General features: G+C 42.9%; 1 protein-coding gene across 4 annotated transcripts in view; it reads right to left on the minus strand.

The window, feature by feature from the left end:
* Nucleotides 1-23,244, minus strand: part of NQO2 (N-ribosyldihydronicotinamide:quinone reductase 2) — a 36,550-nt gene that overhangs the window by 9,637 nt on the left and 3,669 nt on the right. For 2 of the 4 annotated variants that reach the window (XM_014453120.2, XM_014453119.2), the window contains exons 1-3: nt 15,254-15,479; nt 10,771-10,904; nt 8,059-8,223 (exon numbers count right to left, since the gene is read on the minus strand). In XM_014453120.2, the coding sequence (XP_014308606.1) occupies nt 8,059-8,223; nt 10,771-10,777 (172 nt within the window). In that variant the 5' untranslated portion in view covers nt 10,778-10,904; nt 15,254-15,479. Of the gene's footprint in view, nt 1-8,058; nt 8,224-10,770; nt 10,905-15,253; nt 15,480-23,244 lie in introns of those variants that run through there. The other 2 variants (XM_014453117.2, XM_014453118.2) reach the window with 2 other exon arrangements.

The raw sequence follows: 23,244 nt of genomic DNA on the forward strand, positions 1-23,244 counted from the left end.
CAGGGGGGGTGGGGGGGGGGGTTGGGGCCCCCCCCCCTGTCACACACAGAGCAGGGCCGATCAGGGGGTTGGTGTGCTGCACCCTGTCAAACACAGAGCCCCAGGGCAATCAGGGGATTGGGGAGTTCCCCCCTATCAGGCACAGAGCAGGGCCCGTGGGGGGGGGGGCGTTGGGGCGCCGCACCCTGTCACACACAGAGCAGGGCTGATCAGGGGGTTGGGGAGCTCCCCCCTGTCAAACACAGAGCCGCAGGGCAATCAGGGGATTGGGGAGCTCCCCCCATCAGGCACAGAGCAGGGGTGATGAGGGGGTTGGGGTGCCTTCCCCTGTCACGAACAGAACAGGGCGGATAGGGAGGTTGTGGCCCCGCCCCCTGTCACACACAGAGCCGCAGGGTGATCAGGGGGTTTGGGCGCTGCCCCTGTCACGCTGATCCTGGTGCCGGGAGCCTCGTTGCTCCGCTGATCCCGGTGCTGGGAGGCATATTACCCTTTTACTATATAGGATAGAGGCCTGGTGCATGGGTGGGGGCCGGCTGGTTTGCCCTGAAGGGTGTCCTGGATCAGGGTGGGGGTCCCCACTGGGGTGCCTGGCCAGTCTGGGTGAGGGGCTGAGGGCTGTTTTCCGGAAGCGAGTGATTGAAGCTTCCAACCGCTCCTTGTTTTCTTTTCTTTTCTTTTTTTTTTATTCTGGGCCAGCTTTAGCTCTGAGGCCTCGCTGCTGAAAACATCGATACAAAGTTTCGGTCCACTGGCTTTCAGTCCAGCTGGTTTCTGGTGTTTTGTTTAGCTTCTTATTTGCAACATAGTATATAGTTGCTTAGACTTGCAGCTGAGAGGCCGGCAAGTGAGGCGGGGAACGTTGGAGTCCGCAGCAAGCAAGCCTCAAGCTCGCTTCAGTGCCTGGCTGCCGGCCGCCATCTTGGCTGACAGTTAATTTGCATATACTCACTGATTAGCCAATGAAAAGGGTAGCGGTTGTACGCTAATTACCATGTTTCTCTTAGGGAGCAAAGGGAAGGCCAGACATTATAAGCATGTCCATCTTATGGGGGAAGCATGGGCTGCTTCACCAGGAAGCTGCAATTTCACACTCCCCAGGGAACCACTGGCCCATTCCCTGCAGATCCCTGGGGAAAGGGACTGGACCAAAGGGAAGATGGGTGCATGTACAGTGAGTCAGTGTGATGTAGGGAAAGCACTTGCCTGTCAATCTAATCTGGGAACAAAGATAATCAGCCAGAAGGGTGGAGCCACTGCAAGCTTAGAAAATTCGGGAATACATAATCCTGAAACAAAGGAATTTTCTCCCTCTGGTTCCTCTGGCTTTGCTCCTGGTTACTTGCATTTGCCTCTGTTCCCTCCATACCCAATGGACTGCAGAAGCCATATGGCTCATGGCTGTGCAGACCCCACACATAAAGGACTGCAGCTGGGAACACAAGCTAAGCTAGCCTGATGCTTGATTGGACTGTGCAAATATGGTGTGGAAACTCTGTGCATTGGCTGTAATTCTAGCCCCACTGAGACAAGACTGGAGTTTTTCCTTGGTGGATGGATGGAGATGGGACCATGGAAACTCAGGTGTTTAATTCCACGCAAATAAATATCACTAATTCTCCCATGCAAATCTCAGAAAATTGCTTTACTTGTGACATCGTGAGAATCCCACTCCCACCAGCAACAGGAAAGGAAACAGAGAGCTCCCCACTGATAACAATACCAGGGAGTGCTACATAATCTTTAAAAAGACTTCTGAGGAATAAAGCAAGTAACAATGGCTGTGTTTATATCTGTGTCTATAGATTTTCTAATCATATACATCAATAAAAACTCTTTTTTTAATATTTAGAATAAGGTCTACAAGGATCCATACCAGAAAGTTAAGCTTACTTGACTCTGGGTACAGTGTAGTATGTGAAAATAGTTGATTGTTTTATTAATAGAAAATAAAGACCTGGAGAGGCAAGGATGTCAGCTATTATCTTCAGTACTAAATACTAAATATGGAGATCTCGTTAATGCAATTACAAACAAAAGGAAGTTTAAGATATTAAACAGTGGAAAAGTAGAGGTGAAATGATCCTTATTTGCAGATTATGTGATTGTATATTGGAAACGCACAGAGCATCACCTGAAAACTACCACAGACAGTAAGTAAATGAGCAATGGTTGGATGCACACACACGTGGATGCAGAGGTATATACCAAGATTAATCCTCTTTACACAGAGAAACAAAAACCAGTCCATAAGAATCAGGCAAGATCTCTATAAAGAAAACTTGTTAACAGACTTGGAGGGTTGTAAAAAAGACATGAGCAAATGAAAAGCTATACAATTTTCTTGGATAGAAAGAATCAGCATCATAAAAGTTCACCTATAAATTTATCTACTTATTTAATTGATTTTTTAGAGAAAGGGGGAGAGAGAGAGAAACAATGATGTGAGAGTGAAACATTGATCAGTTGCCTCCTGCTCGTACCACCACTTGGTATTGAACCCACACCTGGGTATATGCCCTGACCAGGAATCAAACCCGCCGCCTTCTGGCATATGGGATGATGCTCCAATCAACTGAGATACACCGGCTAGAGCTCATCTGTAAATTTAATGGGAACTGAATTAAAATATCATATGGTTACTTAGTGAATTTAGAAACCTAATTCAAAAGATTTAATGGAAAAGTAAAATGAAAATAGAAAATAAGGGAAATGAGGGTGACATAAGTCTATCATATATTAAATTTGCCAAAATAAATAAAGTCGTGTGGTAGAAAATAAACAAAGTCATGGACAGAAAACAAAGAGAAACTATAAAGTAGTGTGGATGAAAAGGGGCCACATACTTAACCAGACAAGCTAAGCGAAGGCCTGCATAGCAGGCCTTATAAACTCAGACACCAAAAGTAACCACATAGCATGGTCTGAAATGAAAACAGTCTAACTAACAGCAGGTCATGTCCTAGGCTAGAATCTTCTGTGACAAAGGTCAATTTTGACCTTGATTGAGCCTGTCTAGTGTCTTTTTGCATCTAACATGACATGCCTTTGGAATGTCAAGGTTAATTCCCTTTTTCCTGACCCCTCCTGGCACAACCACAACACCAGGGCAGAGACCACAAATTCTCTCATTGTTCTTGTTATCATGTTTATTATTGACTGTTAACTATCCCATACCCACGAATGTAAAATAAGTATTTGTCTATCCATTTTACTTTTTATCCACGCCTAGAGATTTCTCTGCATTGTTTTCTCCTGCCTTCCTAATCCATTGCCAATGAATTTCATGTTACCCCCTTACATCTTGCCCTTTGATTCTAATGCATAAAGTAAGTGGTAAAACTGCCATTTTCCCAATCTGTTGAGATTTTGATTCCCAGCAATTTTGTCAGTTTGGCTCAAATAAACTCATAAAAGTTCTCTAAAGGTTTGAATGTCTGTTATGTTGAAAATAGAGTGACATGTAAGTGGAAATTTAGATCACAATGAAGGTGGCATTTTTAAATCAGGGCAAATAGCTAGATCATGCAATAAATGGTGAGGAGAAAACTAAGTAGATAGTTGGGAAATACTTGGACTCATGCCTCACATCATACACCAAAATAAATTTTGAATTGATAAAGTTTGTAATTTTAAAAAATAGAATCCGTAAAATACTACAAGAAACTATAAAACTTAAAAGAAAAATAAACTTAGAGTTTATATATATATGATGCAAAATCCAGATCTTAGAAAGTTTGATCTTTGATCAAAAGCCAACTAATTAAAAGTAAATAAAATCCTGCATGGAAAAAAAGATAATACAATAAGCACAGTAAAAAACAAAAAATTGGTGGAAATGTATTTACAATTCATATCCCACACTAAATGCTAATTTTATAATATATAAAGAGCTCTTTAAAATCAATAAGGAGAGGGAGGATTATAAAATGGTGGTGGAGTAAGTGGAAGCTACACTGATACTCTCCCAGGACCAAAGTAGAAATATAACTAAAATACAGAAAAAGCACTCAGAAAAATCAACTGAGTACTCTGAGCTCCAACCCCAGAGTCCCCAAGGACAGAAAGAACCCTAATAACCAAGGACAGAAAGTGGAGACTGCATAGAGACTGGTAGGAAGTGTGGAGGGGTAAAAGGGCAGGCTGAGCCCTCACAGACAGCAGCTGAAGGTATGGAGGGATATCTCAGCTTTGGGAAGTTCCCAATGAGAACACTGAGTCTAAATGCCAAGCTGGGCTCCACAGAACAGAGAACCAGAATTGAGAAAGGTGCCCACAGAACATCTGGCTGTTAATAGCAGTAAGATTGCTGTTGGCCAGGGAGAGGCAGCTAGAAATGCAGACACCCTCTTAAACGGCAAATACAAAAAATTCTGTGTGCAGCCACTCACCTTGGGCTTTGGCATAGGGAGGGCATAGTGGACTGGAGCTGTGTGAGGAGAGTCCAGAGTTGGGGGCTCTGGGGTTGGAGCTCAGAGTGCAGGCACCCTGATTTCATGCGCTGAGTCATTACCTCATGCTGTGGAGGACATCTTTCTCTAGCAGATCTTTGCTTTCCAGGCGGTTTTTGCCTGGAGGAAGGCAGTTGCCCCACCTTGATGGAAGACTTCTATCACCACTCTGATGTTGATAGCCTGAGGCTAATAAAGCTTGAGTGTCAATTGAACTGAAGGCAGAAGAAGATCTCTGTGGGCTTTGAGTCTCTGCCTGATCTTCTTTTGGGCCTGAGGCTAGGAAAAGCAGGCCCTGGTGCACATCTTGGTCCTTTCCAAAGGCACAAAGCCCCAGCAGAGGCAGCCACAAGATGTGGACTGCCGATAGTTCCAGGAGGGTACTCAGGGAAAGTATCAGTGTCTAACATTGTCCTGTACTAGAAATTGGGAGTCGTAGAGGATTTACCTAATACATAGACACAAACCCAAACAGGCAGCCAAATGGGGAGACAAAAAAACAAGCCCCAAATGAAAGAACAAGAGAATTCTCAAGAAGAGCTAAACAAAATGGACATAAGAAATTTATCAGATATAGAGTTCAGAATAATGATGGCAAAGATGATCAACAACATGAGTAAAGATGAAAAAAGATGACTGGGTTACCATAAGATCAAGAAAGAAATAAAAAACTTCCTGGAAACCAATGAAAATGAACACACAACAACCCAAAAATCTCTGGGTCATAGCAAAAGCAGTGCTGAGAGGGAAGTTCATAGCACTACAGGCCTACCTCAAAAAACAAGAAAAATTAATTTAAAAAAACCATTTAACCCTACAACTTAAAGAATTAGAAAGAGAACAAGAGAAGCCCAGAGTACGTAGATACTTCGAGTGAGACATCTAGAAATCTTCTTGATGCCTGTCTTCTGAACTCAGAACCTGGGATTATAATCTGCTCCAATCACTAACCAAAACTTCTGTTCTTATAGAGATGACTCTCCTAAATACCTGATCACGTAGACCAAAGGCCTAACTTTGGGAACCCATAGGCATCACTGACTCCTGAAATGAGACACAGCTGTTTAAATGAACTAAACTCTTCTCAAGACTGAGTCTGGTTTAATGAGAACTAAAACAACCTACCAACCCACCTTCTGAAACGTGAACTTCTCAGGAAATTTTAATGGTGAGACTGAAGGGGTTCAGGACAGGCCTCTCCCAGACGTGCCACTTGACATGTGAATTATTTTGAGCTGAAGGCGATTGAGAACCTGCTGGCCCACAAACAACTTTTACTTCTCCCTGAGAGAATTTAAATTAGGAACTTGCCTATAATAAGTGTTATTAGCAGAAATAACTTTTTATAGAGCAGGGCAGACTTCTAATTACTGAACACCTGCTCTTATTGTCCTGCAATGACCTTCGTCCCTTCTGAAGCCCCAAGGTGCCTTACTTCATCCTTAGCTCAGAATGCCATGTATACCGCATTTTCTCTTTCTGTCTCTGAACCTCTCATGTATGTTGGGTTCCCATATGTATGTATGTACATAATTAAATTTTGTTATTTTTTCTTGTTGATCCGTCTTATATTTATTGGACCAGAGGACAAAGGAAAATTTTTTCCTCCCCACAATAGTAAAATTCACTTATTAGAATGAGAAAAATGAAAATTAGAACTATACCAGGAGCCAATTTTTTCACGTGTCAGATTCCCAATTTTCAAAAATTGATAACACTTTTGGAGACAGTGAGGAAATGAGCACTTGCAAGCATTGCTGGTAGGAGTGTAAACTGGTTCAACATTTATGGGAAGCAATTTGATATTACCTATGAAAATTAAAAATGCACATTCCTCCCACCAGCCAGTCCACTACTAGACCTACTAGCAAATGTAGGACAACACATGTGGTGACGATTATTCACTACAGCACTGTTTATAACAGAAAAAGGTGGAAAACAACCTAAAGTGCCCTTGAGTAGGGGCTACTTAAACTATGACATCCAAACAATGGAATAGTTTGTAGCAGTGAAAAAGGAAAGCAATATGCAAATCAATGGATATAATATACTACCATTTTTTTAAAAAGTGGAGAATATGCCGTAACCGGTTTGGCTCAGTGGATAGAGCGTCGGCCTGCGGACTGAAGGGTCCTGGGTTCGATTCCGGTCAAGGGCATGTACCTTGGTTGAGGGCACATCTCCAGTGGGGAGTGTGCAGGAGGCAGCTGATCGATGTTTCTCTCTCATCGATGTTTCTAACTCTCTATCTCTCTCCCTTCCTCTCTGTAAAAAATCAATAAAATATATTTTTTAAAAAAGTGGAGAATATACCTGTAATTGCTTTATACAGCACGGACTGTCCTTGGAAGGATAGTGAGAAAATGGGTAACACTCATTACCTCAGGGCCAGAGAAACTGGTGCCCACAGGATGGTAAACAAACTTGCACTGTGGAATTCTCCACTTGAGAATTGTATATTATGTGTGCTGGTTATTTTTTTCTGTAATTTTTTTTTAAATTACAAAAATAAAAAGTAAGAAAACAAATAATCTGACCTAAAAATGGTCAGAGGACTTTAATAAATATTTTTCCAAGGAAGACATATAAATGGCCAACAGGTACATGAAAAGATGTTCAACTTCACTAGCTATTGGAGAAATGCAAATCAAAACCACAATGAGATACCACCTAACACCTGTTAGAATGGCTATTATAAAAAATACAAGAAATAACAAGTGTTGGCAAGGATGTGGAGAAAAGGGAACCCCTGTGCTCTATTGGTGGGAATATAATTTGGTGAATCCTCTATGGAAAACAGCATGGAGGGTCCTCAAAAAATTAAAACTAGAACTATCTTATGACTCAGCAATTTCATTCTGGGTATTTATCCAAAGAAAACAAAAACACTAATTTGAAAAAATATAGGCTCCTCGTGTTCATTATAGCATTATTTACAATAGCTGAGGCATGGAAACAACCTAAATGTCCATCAGTGAATACATAAAGAAAATGTGGTATATATACAATGGAATACTATTACTCCGCCACAAAGAAAGAATGAAACCTTACCATTTGCAACAATATGGGTGGACCTACTGGGTATTATGCTAAGTGAAATAAGTCAGACAGAAAAAGATGCATACTGTATGATCTCACTTATACATGGAATGTATATTAAAAAGAAAAGAACAAACAAACAAAACACCAAAAACCAAACAAAAATAACTGAATTCATGGATATAGAGAACAGATTGGTGGGTTTCTGAGGCAGGGATTGGGGAGTGGGCCATACAGATGAAGGGGGTCAAAAGTACAATTTTTAGTTATAAAATGAGTAAGTCATGGAGATGTTATGTACAGCATAGTAACTACAGTAAATAAGCCTATATTGCTCATTGGAAAGTAGCTGGATGGTGGATCTTCACAAGGAAAAGGAATATGTAATTATGTGAGGTGATGAGTGTTAACTGGACTTATGGTGGTCATCATTTTGCAATGCATACAAATATTGAATCTTTACATTGTAAAGCTGAAACTAATGTTCTAACTGTTGTGCCTCAATAAAAAAATGCACACACACAAAGAAGGAAGTTTTAAAAGACACAGCTTGTATCCCGTGACTTACCAGTGATATCGTTCCTTGTGGCTCTCGGCTCAAAGTCCATGGCATAGAGGTCAGACACGGTGACGGTGCAGCCCTGCTTGCTCAAGGTCTCCACAGCCACTTTCTTCAGACAGCCGTTGAAAGACCGGGGCTCCTGGTGCGCATAGACGATGAGCACCTTCTTACCTAAGTCCAGAGAAGAAATGATTTCTCTTAAAGAGCAACTCTTCTTTGTCAAAATTCAAAAAGACTAAAACGGAAATGACATGTGTAGGAGCATTACAGCATTTAAAGCTAAGAAATACCAACCTTTTCAGTGGGTGAGGTTTTAATCCAGTTATAGCATAGCTCATGGGTACTTGAGTTTACTAATATGCAAATATACAATGGGTCCAATTATGATTGGTCAAAACTCACACAACTAGGTTCTTTCAAAGCCCAATCTAGCTTGGTTATCCTCTGAGAAGTTGAAGCCCTGTTCCCAAACTCAATGAAATGAAAAGCTCCCTGACTCATGTTTTGTGCTAACCCTACGTGGGCAGGTGTCAGCTATTGACACACAGTCTTGCTTTTTTCCTCCAGCCCCATTGAAATGTCACACTTAAACAAGATATGAAAAACTGGACTCCTAGTACTACTCCAGGGAAGGCAGGGCCGTAAGGAGCCCAGCTTTTGGTGGTGAGATGACAAGAAGTGTAAGAGTCAGGTCTTACGAGTCCTGGCTGTGTCACTATTACCAATAGCTCCTGAAGCAGTATTGTCCTTGCTAGAACATAGCTTGAAATTATGCTCTGATTTTTTTGCAAGAGGCAGCTCTGGTGATTTGCTTAAATTTCCCCAGGTAAAGTCTAAGGCCAAGTATTTAAACTTTTGATTTAAAATATTCAGTTTAGGTCCTTAAGGAGAAAATACAAAGGTTAGTTTGAAGCAAACAATTTTGGGGCATTCCACTGAGTATAAAGGTTAAATTCCATGAGTTAATGATATACATTTTTTTTTTTTTAACTTCTCAGACTCATTGGTCATGAATGGAGTCTACTTGGGAAAATGGATACAAATAAAATATTTATACCAATGGTTCTCAACTAGGGCAGTGCTGCCTCCCAAGAGAGATTTCACAATAACTGGAGACATTTTCAGTTTTCATGGCTGGGAGGGTTCAGGGTATGCAGAGGGGCGGGGTGCAGGGGAACTTCTGGCATCTGATAGAGCCCCAAGGATGATGCACAAAACAAAGGGTTTTCTGGCCCAAAATGTCAGTAGTGCTGAGGTGGGAAACCCCAATGTATAGTATCATATGTAAGGTATACCATTATGTTCTGAAATTAAAAGATTTTTATGTTATACTAGTGTCCTAGTGCACAGATTCATGCACACTGAAAGGAAATTAATTAGAAGAAATATTTTAATATTGCTATTCACCCTTTCTCTATAATAGAAGTGCCAACCAAATTTATGATCGACAATGACAGATCGAAACATACGCATGCGATTGGCACCAGCGAGATCTTTATATGTATCACGCATGCGCCAGTCAGCTTAGCCTTTTATATAGAATAAACTTGCTTAATTAGACTTGCTTTCTGAACTTTTTCCAGCCCAGTGAAGCACCCCAACTTCTCTTTCAGGTAATTGTCAGCAACACAGCAGTAAATATCAACACGAAGCACATTATTATTGTAGATCATGCAGGGAGAACAAAGGGTAAAATATTTAACTGCAGCAGTGTTTGACTATATTCTGCACAGTGAGAAAACCTGAAGTCATTTTCAAGTTCCACCATTTCTTACTTCTTTTCAGTTGGGTCAAGTTTCTAAACTTTCTAAATTTCCATTTTTCTGGCTAATGAAAAGAAAATAGGATTCTACCAAGTCTCCTATCTACCTACTCCAGGACTTCTGTGAGGATCAAATGAGATGAGGCACATGAAAACGCTTCACAGACATTTGGTTAAAGTGTAAAAAGTTTCCACCTGGCTATAAAGCAAGACATGTTCCTGGGCTGAAGAAACTCCAAGGAGACTAGTTGCTAGGGAAAGGAAGCTGGGTTTTGCTATGTGACATCATTACCCGGCACCCACAGTGACTGTTTCCGGGCTGGGCTGGGCTATGGGCTGCATTTCGCACCATGGGGTCTTGGCAGTGTTGGCTGTGATTTGGTGGGCTGTCACTCCAGGATGGTGGTGGGGCCTGTGTCCCACTTGGGGGAAGCTGAGTGTTGCTTTGTGGCGCCAGGTCTATGGTGCCGTTTATTTTTAAATGGCCAGTGTGCATCTTGTGCATTGAGCGTCTGCCCCCTGGTGGTCAGTGCATGTCATAGCTACTGGTTGGATGGTCACTTAGACTTTTATATATAGAGATTGTTGAGAGAAAAAAGATGTAGCAGAATGGGGCCATGAGCAGGGAGACAAGTAAAGATGGGGAGTTATACTGAATTTTTAACCATGGTTACCCAGGGGGCTCATTCACGCAACTATATATTGAGCATCTACTATTCCCTGGGATCATTCCAGAGATTGGATAAGCATGGCCCTTACTTTGGAGGAACTTATATTTTGGTAGGATTTAAATAAATAATAAAATAAGTAAGAAAATAAAAAATAAAGTAATTCCAGGTAGTGATCCATATAAACAAAGCAAGTTTTATACACTTCAGTGTTTAGATTTTTTTCTAACAACATATTCAACTTTTACTTAAAATTTTAATTTAGAAAAGTTAATAGCTAATAGTCACCTGCCATGTTCTAGGCAGATGGATTTCTCTCTGACAGGTCACAGGGGAGGTTTGCTTTAATCCTGGGCAAGAAGGATTCTGAGTGGTGAGCCCCAGGCTCTCAGATGTAGTCAGTCTCCTCAGGCCTCAACAACCTAGAAGAGAAAAAACAAACACTTGAGGGAGGTGGGGAGACAAGGAGGTGAGGTTGAAGTACTGGCTCCAGGCCTCACCACCACTTTCTGAAGGACATGCAAATGGATCAGCAAAAGGCTTTTCAGGAGAGGCCAGGCGCCAGTGAAGAAGCTGGTGGTGAATGGGCAGAAAAAGAAGTGGATTCTGAAGTTCACCAGTGACTGCCCCACTCTGTAGCAAACAGAATCACAGCTGGGAAATTTGGTGGAGGCACTGTAACCAGTGAAAGAAGCAAGAGCGAGATCACTGTAACCTCTGAGGGGCCTTCTTCCAAAAGGTATTTGAAATATGTCACCTAACTCCAAAGCCAGATAAAGACACTACAAAGAAAGAGAATTGCAGGCCAATATCCCTGATGACCACAGATGCTAAAATCCTCAACAAAATATTAGCAAATCAAACCCAGCAATATGTGAAAAAGCTCAAACACCACGATCAAGTGGGATTTATTCCAGGGATGCAAGGCTGGTACAATATTCACAAATCAGTAATGTGACACATCACATAAAAAATTGAAAGACAAAAACCACATGATCATATCAATAGATGTAGCAAAAGCATCTGACAAAATCCAGCATCCTTTTTTGATAACAACTCTCAGTAAAGGGAATAGAGAGATCTGACTTCAACATAATAAAGGCCATATATGACAAACCTACAGCCAACATAATACTCAATAGGGAAAAAAAAAACATTTCCCTTTAGAACAGGAACAAGACAAGGATGTCTGCTTTCACCACTCTTATTCAACATAGTTCTGGAAGTCCTGGCCACAGCAATCAGACAAGAAGAGACAAAAGACATCCAAATTGGAAAGGAGGAAGTAAAACTGTCATTCACAGATGACATGATATTGTACATAGAAAATCCTAAAGACTCCACCAGGAAACTACTAGATTTAATAAATGAATTCAGTAAGGTAGCAGGATACAAAATCAACCTCCAGAAATCGATGACATTTTTATAATACCAATAATGAACTCTCAGAAAGAGAAACTAAAAAAGCAATCCCATTTACCATTGTAACAACAAAAAAATAATATACCTAGGAATAAACTTAAACAAGGAAGTAAAAGACCTGTACTTGGAAAATGATAGGACATCGAAAAAAGAAATAGAGGGAGATACAAATAAATGGAAGAATATACCATGTTCATGGATTGGAAGAATTAACATCATTAAAATGTCTATACTACACAAAGCAATATATAAATTCAATGCAATCCCTATTAAAATACCAATGGCATACTTCATAGAGCTAGAACACATACTCCAAAAATGGAACCATAAAAGACCCTGAATAGCTGTAGCAATCTTGAGAAAGAAGAATGATGTAGATGGGATCACGATACCAGATATCAAACTATACTACAAAGCCATTATAACCAAAACAGCCTGGCACTGGCACAAGAACAGGCATATAGACAAATGGATCAGAACTGAGACCCCAGAAATTGATCCACTCCATTACAGTCAATGAATATTTGACAAAGGAAGCAAGAACATACAATGGAGTAGATAGTCTCTTCAACAAATGGTGCTGGGAAAACTTGACAGACACATGCAAAAAGATGAAATTAGACCACCAACTTACACCATACATAAGAATAAACTCAAGATGGGTAAAAGACTTAAATGTAAGGCATGAAACCATAAAAATCTTACAGGAGAACATAGGCAGTAAAATCTCAGATATCTCATGTAGCAATATGTTTATGGATACATCTCATAGGGCAAATGAAACTAAAGAGAAAATAAACAAATGGGACTACATCAAAATAGAAAGCTTCTGCACAGCAAAAGAAACCACCATTAAAATAAAAAGGGAACCCACTGTATGGGAGAACATATTTGCCAATGATACTTCTGATAAGGGGTTAATATAAAAAATATATAAAGTACTCATACAACTCAACAAAAGGGAGACAAACAATCCTATTTAAAAATGGGCAGAAGACCTGAATAGACATTTCTCCAAAGAGGACATACAAATAAATGGCCAAGAGATATATGAAAAAATGCTCAAAGTCACTAATCATCAGAGAGATGCAAATTAAAACCACAATGAGATATCACCTCACACCTGTCAGAATGGCTATCATCAAAGAATCAACAAACAACAAGTGCTGGTGAGGATGTGGACAAAAGGGAACCCTAGTTCACTGCCGGTGGGAATGCAGATTGGTTCAGAGACTATGGAAAACAGTATGGAGTTTACTCAAAAAATTAAAAATGGAACTGCTGTTGACCCGGCAATCCCACTTCTGGGAATATGTCCTAAAAACCTAAAACACCAATCAGAAAGAATATATTCACCCCTATGTTCATAGCAGCATAATTTACAATAGCTAAGATTTGGAAACAGCCCAAGTGCCCATCAGTAGATGAATGGATAAAAAAGCTGTGGGACATTTATACTATGAAATACTATGCAGCTGTAAAAAAGAGAGGAATCTCTTACTCTTTGGGACAACATAGATGGACCTGGAAAATATTAAGTTAAGTGAAATAAGCCAATCTGAAAAAGACACATATCACATGATCTCACATATTTGTGGAATCTAATGAACAAAATGAATTGATCAACAAAATAAGACCCAAAGCATAGAGGCATGGGACAGACTGACATACCTCAATGTGGGATTGGGGGAATGAGAAGAGATAAACCAAAGAACTTATATATGATCTGAGGGGGTGGGTAGGGGTTGGGAGGAGGGGACAAAGGGGGGTGTGGAAGATATCTGTAACACTATAAAATATATTAAATAAATGGCTATTCCCCCCCCCCCCCAAAAGAAAGAAAATAAAGTACTTTAGCAGATAAAATGGCTGGAGTGTGTTTGATATTTTAGCATAGAAAGGTCCAAGAAGGTATCTCTAAGCACAGATGAATGATGATAGGACCAAGCCATGTAAAACCTCGGGAGAACAGCAAGTACTAGTAAGAGGCCTGAGTTGGGAACGGACCTAGAGCATTCAATAAACCCTGTTTGACTAGCCTGTGGTTAAACACAGAATTTTGGTGGGCAATGCAGTCAGAGGGGGGTGGGGTCAGTGGGACTGGGGTGAGGACATTATTCTAAGCATAACAAGACAGCCACTGGAGCGCCTTAAGCAGGAATGATATGTCCTGATTACTTTTTAAAAGGTTATCATTGTCACTTCAGACTCAAATAATAACTTATCCTGAGCTTCCTACGATGAAGGCCCAAAACAATTTTGGTTGGGGGGAAATTATTTAATTTTAATGCCTCTAGCAGGACATGTATTCTGTGTCCCCAGGCCCCTCCATTCCCTATTGCTTGCCTGGCCCAGTTACATATTCACATCACATGCCTGGACACTTGAGGCATTTGAGTTTGTGACCCCCGCTCTCCTACAATTCTCTAAGTTGTACAGAATAAGAAACAGGCTCAGGAAGTTACTTGTTCCAAATAAAACATTCGAGCCAGTCTTTGGACTTGCTGTCCAGTGCCCTTCAATTCCCACTCACTCCCCTTCCTTACACCCCACTCCACAGCAGGAATCCTTCCCCTTTGATAGGAATTATGCTCTCACCCAGGTCGACAGAAAAGAAGCACGCGGTTATTAAACTACATAGACTGCATCAAATAGGCTGATATTGTTGATGTGCATTACTTCTTTAACAGTATCCAGAAGCTGTTGTGTTTTCACTTTGCCTCTTTACACACTGGCAGGCTCTGTGCCTGTCACTCCAGGTAGATAGCATTTCACTAGGTACCCACACCACTGTCTGCATGCCCATTTGTGACCGTTTCTCCATTTCTGGGCACTTGGGTTATGTCCAGAACTATACACAGCACTGCTAGAAGCATATAATATTTAATACATGCCCCTTTCCATGTATTTTTTGGCTGATATTTTAAGGGAAATTAAAAGTTAAAGAAGCTGTTTAAAATGTTTAAAGGTTCCGTCACAGACTGCCACAATGTACTGGACAAAGGGCGAGCTGTGGGGCGCTGGCCTTATTTGGCACCCCCTTCACTAACCTGAGCCTGTTTCGATTGTAAATGTCCTCACTTGTAATAGGGCTGAGAGCAGATTAGAGGAGCCTGTTATAACCAGGCCTGGCATGCGGTAGGATTTAGGAAGAGGTCCGTAAAATCCTGACTTTGAAAGGGTCAGTGGGCCACGGTAGGAAGAACCATGGGGGCCAGCGAGTCCACTCTGGCCGGGACGTGAAAATCCGCAGAGACCTCTCCAGCCTGCAGTCCCCGCCAAGAGCGCGCTGAGCTCTGGGAGCTGCGCCGGCCAAGCCCCGGGGTCCATGGCAAGAGGAGGCACTCACCCTCCCGAAGCGGACGCCCCGGAAAAGAAGCTTCAGGGCCGAACCCGCGTGGGCGGGAGGGAAGCTCCGGGCGTCCACGCCAGGTTCCGGCCGCTGCGGCCGCGCACTCGCAGCTGCCAGGCCGAGGACAGACTGCCCTGCTCGGCCCAGACCCAGCGGCCAGGGGAACTTGGGTTGCACAAGGCCTGGTCCCGGGCGGCTCCTCCCAGGGCTCCTCTCCCGCGCTCCGCCCCTGCCGGCTCCAGGGCTGTTCTTTGCCCCCTCACCCCTCCCCCTCGCCCCGCTGCGGCCGCGCCCCACCCACTACCCTGCTCCGCTTCCTCAGACAATGCCCTCTGGTCACGCCCCTGGCCCCGCCTTGTGCCCACTCTCTCCTCCCCTCGGATTGAAGCCGCACCTGTGCTGGCTGAGTGCTGTGGGGGACGGTGGGCCCACCGTGCTTGGAAGAGGGCTGCCCTGCCCAGGTAGGGATCTAGGGTAAAAAGTGAAGGTCCATATTTTAGCTATTGTAAGTAATGCTACATTGAACACAGGGGTGCGTTTATCTTTTTGAAATAGTGTTTTCGGATAAATTCCCCAAAGTGGAATTGCTGGGTTGTATGGTAATTCTAGTTTTAATTTTTCGAGGAAAATCCTTACTATTTCCCATTGTGGTTCCACCAATTTACAGTCCCACCAACAGTGCAGGAGGGTTCCTTTTCCCCACATTCTGGCCAACATAGTAGTCCTTCCAACTGGCATGAGGTGATAGCTCACTGTGGTTTTGATTTGCATTTCCCTGATGATTAGTGATGTTGACCATTTTTCATGCCTGTTGGTCATCTGTATGTCTTTGGAGAAATGTCTGTTCAGGTCCTCCACCCATGTCTTAATGAGATTGTTTTTTCTTTTTTTTTAATGTTGAACTGTATTCAGACTTACAAGCTGCTAGTTATAAAAACATCACAGGGGAACTTGGGTTGCACAAGGCCTGCCCATCAGTAGATGAATGGATAAAAAAGTACAGCATTGGGAATTTAGTCAATAATAGTAATAATGATGTGTGGTGCCAGGTAGGTACTTACTGTGGTCGTCCCTTTGTAAGGTATATAAATGTCTAAGCACTGTGTTGTACACCTAAAAGTAATATATTATTGTATGATAACTATAATTTTGAAGTAAATTTTAAAGATGATGGGCCATGGCACAACACTTAGCAATAAAAAGGAATGAACTAATGATACAGCCAATGTCCTGTGTGAATCTCCAGAGAATTAAAGGGAAGGGAAAAAAGCCAATCCCAAAAGGTTCCATACACTGTGTAACTGTACAATAACATGTACATGGTCCCACAAATTGTGTAATATTCTTGAAATGACAGCTTATAGAAATGGAGAAGAGATTAGTGGTTGCCAGAGGTGAGGGAGGGGGTGGATGTGGCTATAAGAGGGCAACAGTAGGAACCCCTGTGGTGATGGAAATGGTCTGTATCTGACTACCAATATGAATATCCTCATTGTAATATTATGCTGTAGTTTGGCCAGATGTTTTCTTTGGGAGAAACTGGATAAAGTGCACATGTGATGTCTATGTGTTACTTCCTACAGCTGCATATCAATTTAATTTTCTGAAAAGAAAAAATTCAATTAAAAAAACACACAGATGTTTCAAAGCCCAGGACATCCCCTAGAACAGTGGTTGGCAAACTGCGGCTCGAGAGCCACATGTAGCTCTTTGGCCCCTTGAGTGTGGCTCTTCCACAAAATACCGACTTCTGCGCATGGGCCACGAAGTTTTCAAATGCACTGTACGTGTGCGCCCGCACGTGGTATTTTGTGGAAGAGCCACACTCAAGGGGCCAAAGAGCCGCATGTGGCTTTCGAGCCTCAGTTTGCCGACCACTGCCCTAGAAGGTGGAAAGTTATGGAACCAGTGCCTGTGGATGTGTTTGTGTGTGTGTTTGTGGGGTGGGGGGAGGGGTTTGCTGATGAGCAGTTTGAACTCATTGTCTCTTTTTTCCTTTTTCCACCACTTGCTGGTTTGTGCCATCTCATTTGGCAGTCCATCTACCATGATGACATCCCAAGGATTGTCCTCCAACTCTGCGCCTTGATTTCTGGTGTCCTTGGATGGTTCTGTTCAAACAATAGGGCAGAAGTAAGGAATCCCCTGCGTTCCTAATGTTCCTCATGAGCACAAGTGCTGCTGTTTGTAGACGGTGTTGGGGTTGGTTTGTCTGCTGCTGCTGCTTTCCTTGTATTCAGGGAGGAGAATATGGTCTCTCTGAGATGCCCTCCTGCCAGCAGGGGACAGGGCCACCTTGCATTGTGAGCCTAGGAAGTCCTGGAAGCAGACTTTATTTTAGAATGACCTTTATCAGAGGAAAAGTACTCAAGGTATTTCCAAATATACTAGAATGTCCACAAAGATAACATTTGTTTTTGTTTCTCCTCTTTCTGGTTAAATTGGCTTAGGGGTCCTCAAATAATAGTTGTGTGGTAGAAAGTAAATGAGTCACCCTAAGAAAGGGAGGTGCAGGTCAGGTTCTCTGGAATAACTGCAGGTAGATTTTCCTTCAATGAGGGAAAGTAACCCTGGTGTCCAGTGGGAGGGGTGTATTTTGTCTTTTGTGCTGTGAGATCTTCTAAGAAAACAACAGCCAGACCTCTGGGTGGTGTGGATCCCACGAAAGGACCAGGGAGCTGTGGAATAGCAAGTGTTAGAAAATGCCTTGGAGACAAGTAAGTCTTTTTCAAGGAAATCACTTTTTTGAACCAAATCTTGGTCCTGTATTATATATGATTAAAGAGTGGTTACATGCCTTAACACCAAAGATAGAAAATTATAGTAATTATGACATTTTATCATATTTTTATGAAACACTTCACCTCTATTATATCTCACATCAAATATCAATGGAAGAAATCCCTTGTGTTTGTGTTCTAGCAAATTAAAAGTTTTTAAATGTTTTGTGTCAACGCAAAATCAAAAGAGAAGTAGGTAAGAAGTGAATTGAGATCATGGAAACCAGACCAGAATTAAGGAAGACCAATGCAACACTATCTTGATGGCTGACAATTAGAAAATCTTAAATATATATATTTTAAAAAAATAATAAAAGAATGACAAAGCTTGAGAACAGGAGGATTTATTCATTCATTCACTTTTTCATTCTTCATTCATTCAGAAAGTGTTTACACCTACTCTGTGTCAGTCACTATTTGGGGCCTGGAGGACTCAAATCTGAGCAAAAACAGACTCTGGTTCCTTGGTCCCCTGGAGTCATGGAACATACAAACTACTGGGGGAAATGGGAGCTAGTGCAAAGAATAATTGCAATCATCTTGAAGAAGAAGGGGGTGGGGGGGGAGAGAGAGAGTGAGTTAGGTTTGAAATAAAGAGGCTTGATGTGGAGAAATTTTTGCTGATGTTACATGCTGGAAGCCAATTCTAGCATGTCATAATCGCAAGAGTTTCATCAAAAGGTTGATGGAACTTGGGGACTCAACAAGGGTTGAATCACATATGTTGTCACCTATTGGGAATGGCTGATGGCATTTCCCCAAACCTGAATAGGATACATTAAATTGTTTGCTGCCAGACAGCTCAGGGCATCTTAATCTACATGTTATTGCCTCCTACTGGCCAAACACCTGAACAGCCGTAGGCTAATCCTTCCATTCTGACAATGCCTCTGTATACGAAACCCTGACCCTTTAAAGTGTATATCTCTGCCTCACCTCAGGACAATTTGTGTTAATAAAAAGCATGAGGTCCTGAGACTAAGAGATCTTAGTTTCCTTTAAACTATGCTCCTCTGACCCCCAAATGCCTTACAAAATTATATTTCATCTCTGGACTCCTATTTAATCTACTCACAGCCTTCTCCAGATTTCCTGAACACTTCTTAATGCTGGAACAAGAACCCTGGCAGTTATGTGTTCTCCCTCAGTGCCAAAGTATACAGCCTGTCTTTTTCACAGACCTTAGGAATAGTAGATAATCATGTTATTAATCTCATTTGCTTCTAGGGAAAAATTAAATAATATAAGAGTACAAGGGGGTCTCAGTTCCTGTTGGGGATTATTTATTTGCAGGCCTTTCTTTATAAATATTATGGCTCCATTTTTATAAAAAGTATTAATATAAATATAGATGTTATATAAAATCCTAATATATAAAAGCCCAGGGTCAAAACGACCAATCACAACCGAAGGCTGACCAACCCGGAAGTCCTTCAGTCAGCACTGGGTTGCTGTGGTGACCCAGCACTGACTGCCCTGCTGTAGCCTGGCGACCCAGTGCTGACTGCCCAGGGGCTGAGACCCAGAGAGAGAGGCAGGGTCTGATCCGCAGCCTCAGTGGCAGCTGTTGATGAGTACTTGCCTCTCTCTTTCTCTTCCTTTTTCTTTCCGGACTTTGCCAGCAGCCAGGCCTTTCTTTCTCTCCTGGCCTCTGTGGGAGCTGCTGTTCTGCCCCGCCTCTCTGATCAGGCCTGGAGATGCTGACTGAACCAATCAGAACCAAATGTGGATGCTCTGAAGAGCCAATGGCTGTCTAGGAGGTGGAGCTTTTGATGCTGACTAACATAGGAACCGACCAATCAGAACCAAATGTGGGTGCTGTGAAGAACCAATGGCTACCTAGGAGGCGGAGCTTCTGACGCTGACTGGCATAGACACTGACCAATCAGAACCGAATCTGGGTGCTGTGGGGAGCCAATGGGTGCCTAGGAGGCAGAGCTTTTGACGCTGACTGGCATAGAAACTGACCAATCAGAACAAAATTGGCAATCAGAGGAGGGCAGTTGGGGGCGAGATCAGGCCAGCAGGAGAGGGCAGTTGGGGGCAACCAGGTCGGCAGAGGAGGGCAGTTATAGGCGATCAGGCCGGGAGGGGAAGGCAGTTAGGGGTGATCACACTGTCAGGCAGAGGCAGTTGGGGGAGATCAGGCAGGCAGGCAGGTGAGCAGTTAGGAGCCAGCGGTTCCAGATTGCGAGGGATCAGGCCTAAACCAGCAGTCGGACATTCCCCAAGGGGTCTCCAATTGGAGAGGGTGCAGGCTGGGTTGAAGGAACCCCCACTCTGTGCACAAATTTCATGCACCGGGCCTCTAGTGTTTATATAAATGCAGATGTTGTAAATGTATCTCATAAATGCAGATGTTTCCATATATACATATTTTAATATACCAAGGCTATTTGGGGAAGAAAGGAGAGAAACATTTCATTCTTCCCTTTTCATTTTTCTGGAATGCTTGATTTTGTTACAGGGACACATTGTTTTTGCAATATTATTATTATTTAAAAAAAAATCTTTATTGTTGAGAGTATTACAGATGCCCCCACCCCACTTTCTCGCAATTGCCTCCCTCCACCCAGTTCCTGCCCCATCCTAGGCCTTCACCACCCTAATGTCTGTGTCCATAGGAAATGCATATCCTATGTAATAAAGAGGGAATATGCAAATTGACCGTCACACCATCACAAAGATGGCGGCGCCCACAGCAGAGGTGGGGTTTCCGTAACACAAGATGGCTGTGCCCACAGTGGAGGCCGAGTTCCATAACACAAGGTGGCTGCACCCATAGCGGAGGCCGAGTTCCCGTAAAGAGCCTTAATGAGCAATCAGCAGGGACCTGAGGCTGCCTGGCGCTGGTCCAGGGCAGGGGACCTGAGGCTGCACCCCCCACCAGGTGGGGCTTGATTGGGGCCTTAAGGCCATGCCCCAGAGGATCTCAGGCTGTGTCCCCCACCTGGCGGGGCTTGACAGGGGACCTCAAAGCGTGCCCCCTGCACCGGTGCTGGGCCAGGGGACCCAGGCTGCACCCCCCGCACTGGCGGCCAGGACAGGGAGACCTTCAGGGCTGTGCCCCCCCACCCTGGCGCTGGTCCGGGGAGACCTCAGGCCGGCGCCACCTGCCCTTGGTGCCGGGCCGGAGGGACCTCAGGCAGCACCCCCTTATTTCTGGCGGCCAGGCTGGGGGGACCTGGAGGGTGCACTAGGGGGACCTGAGGCTGGTGCCCCCCCCCCCGTGGGGCTTGACAGGGGCCCTGAAACTGATTCCCCTGCCCTGGCGCCAGGCCAGGGGACTTGAGGCTGCATCCCCCACCCAGCGGGGCTTGACAAGGGTGGGGCCAGCCGGGTCTGGATCTTGCACAATTTTGAGGCACCACAACTGGGTGGGGACTTGACTCTGGGTCCCATGGCGTGCCTCAGACTCTGACAGGAGGAAGATTTTCATATACATTTTACTAATTTTCTTTCATCTCTGACACTTCTATTATAGAGAAAGGGCAAATAGCAATATTAAAATATTTCCTCAAATTTACTCGCCTTTTAATGCGCATGAATTTCGTGCAACAGCCCACTCCTCCTCCATAATAAAAACATTATATGCTAAGTGTCTGGTCATGCAGGCAGCCATGCAACCAATCAAAGCATAATATGCTAATGATGTGCTCAGTCTGGTCAGCCGCTTGCCATGTTTTTTTCTGATCACCACTGTTCTGAGATTGTATGAAAACCCCCCCCAACTTGCTGCTGGGGTCCGACCTATCGGGACAGAGTAAGATGGGTCAGACATGCCCTGGAGCCCTTCCGCGGTCCCTCCCCAGCTTGCCAACCTCTTGCATCCCTCCTAGGTCCTGATCGTGCACTGGTGGGGTTCCTTGGCCTGGCCTGCACCCGCTTGCAATCCAGAACCCCTCAGGGGATGTCAGAGAGCCAGTTTCGGCCCGATCCTGCAGGCCAGGCCAAGGGACCCCACTGGTGGATGAATTCGTGCATCGGGCCTCTAGGATACATATAAGATCTTTGGTTAATTTCTTCTTACTCCCCCACTCCTTTCCCTCTGAGATTCATCTCTCTGTTCCATGTTTCCATGGCTCTGATTCTATTTTATCCATCAGTTTATTTTGTTCATTAGATTTCTTGTTCATTTAATTCTTTTAGATTCAATTATTGATAGATATGTATTTATTGCCATTTTATTGTTCATATTTTTTATCTTTTTTCTTCTTCTTCTAATTCTCTTCCTCTTCTTAAAGAAGACCCTTCAACATTTCATGTAATACTGGTTTGGTGGTGATGAACTCCTTTAGCTTTTTCTTGTCTGTGAAGGTCTTTATCTGACCTTTAATTTCTAAATGATAGCTTTGCTAAATAGAGTAATCTTGGTTGTAGGTTCTTGGTATTCATCACTTTGAGTATTTCTTGCCACTCCCTTCTGGCCTGCACAGTTTCTGTTGAGAAATCAGCTGATGGTTGTATGGGCACTCCCTTGTAGGTAACTAATCATTTTTCTCTTGCTGCTTTTAAGATTCTCTCTTTTTCTTTAACCCTTGGCATTTTAATTATGATGTGCCTTGGTGTGGGTCTCTTTGGGTTCCTCTTGCTTGGGTTTCTCTGTGCTCCTGGACTTGTAAGTCTATTTCTTTCACCAGGTAGGGGAAGTTTTCTGTCATTATTTCTTAAAATAGGTTTTCAATTTGTTATTCTTTCTCTTATCCTTCTGGCACCCCCATAGTGCAAATGTTGGGTGTTTCAAGTTCTCTCAGAGGCTCCTTACACAATCTTCATATTTTGGGATTATTTTTTTTTTTTTTTACTCTTCTGGTTGGGTGTTTTCTGCTTTTTCATATTCCAAATTGTTGATATGATTCTCAGAATCCTCTACAGTTGAATCCATGTAAATTATTCTTTATTTCAGTTAGTGTATACTTAATTTTTGACTGATCCTTTTTCATGTCTTTGATATTCTCACTAAGATCCTTGAAAGTCTCACTAAGTCCCTTAATGCTCTCATTAATTCCCTTGAAGCTGGCATTAAGATCCTTGAGTAACCTTATAACCATTGTTTTTAACTCTGTATCCAGTAGTTTGCTTGCTTCTCTTTCTTTCATTTGTACCATGTTTCTTTGTCTCTGTATTTTTGCTACTTCCCTGTGTCTGTTTCTATATGTTAGATAGAGCTATTATGTCTCCTGGGATTGGTAACTGACCTTGTTTATT

Source organism: Myotis lucifugus, unplaced genomic scaffold (assembly GCF_000147115.1).
Source record: "Myotis lucifugus unplaced genomic scaffold, Myoluc2.0 scaffold_21, whole genome shotgun sequence".
NCBI classification, from domain to species: domain Eukaryota; kingdom Metazoa; phylum Chordata; class Mammalia; order Chiroptera; family Vespertilionidae; genus Myotis; species Myotis lucifugus.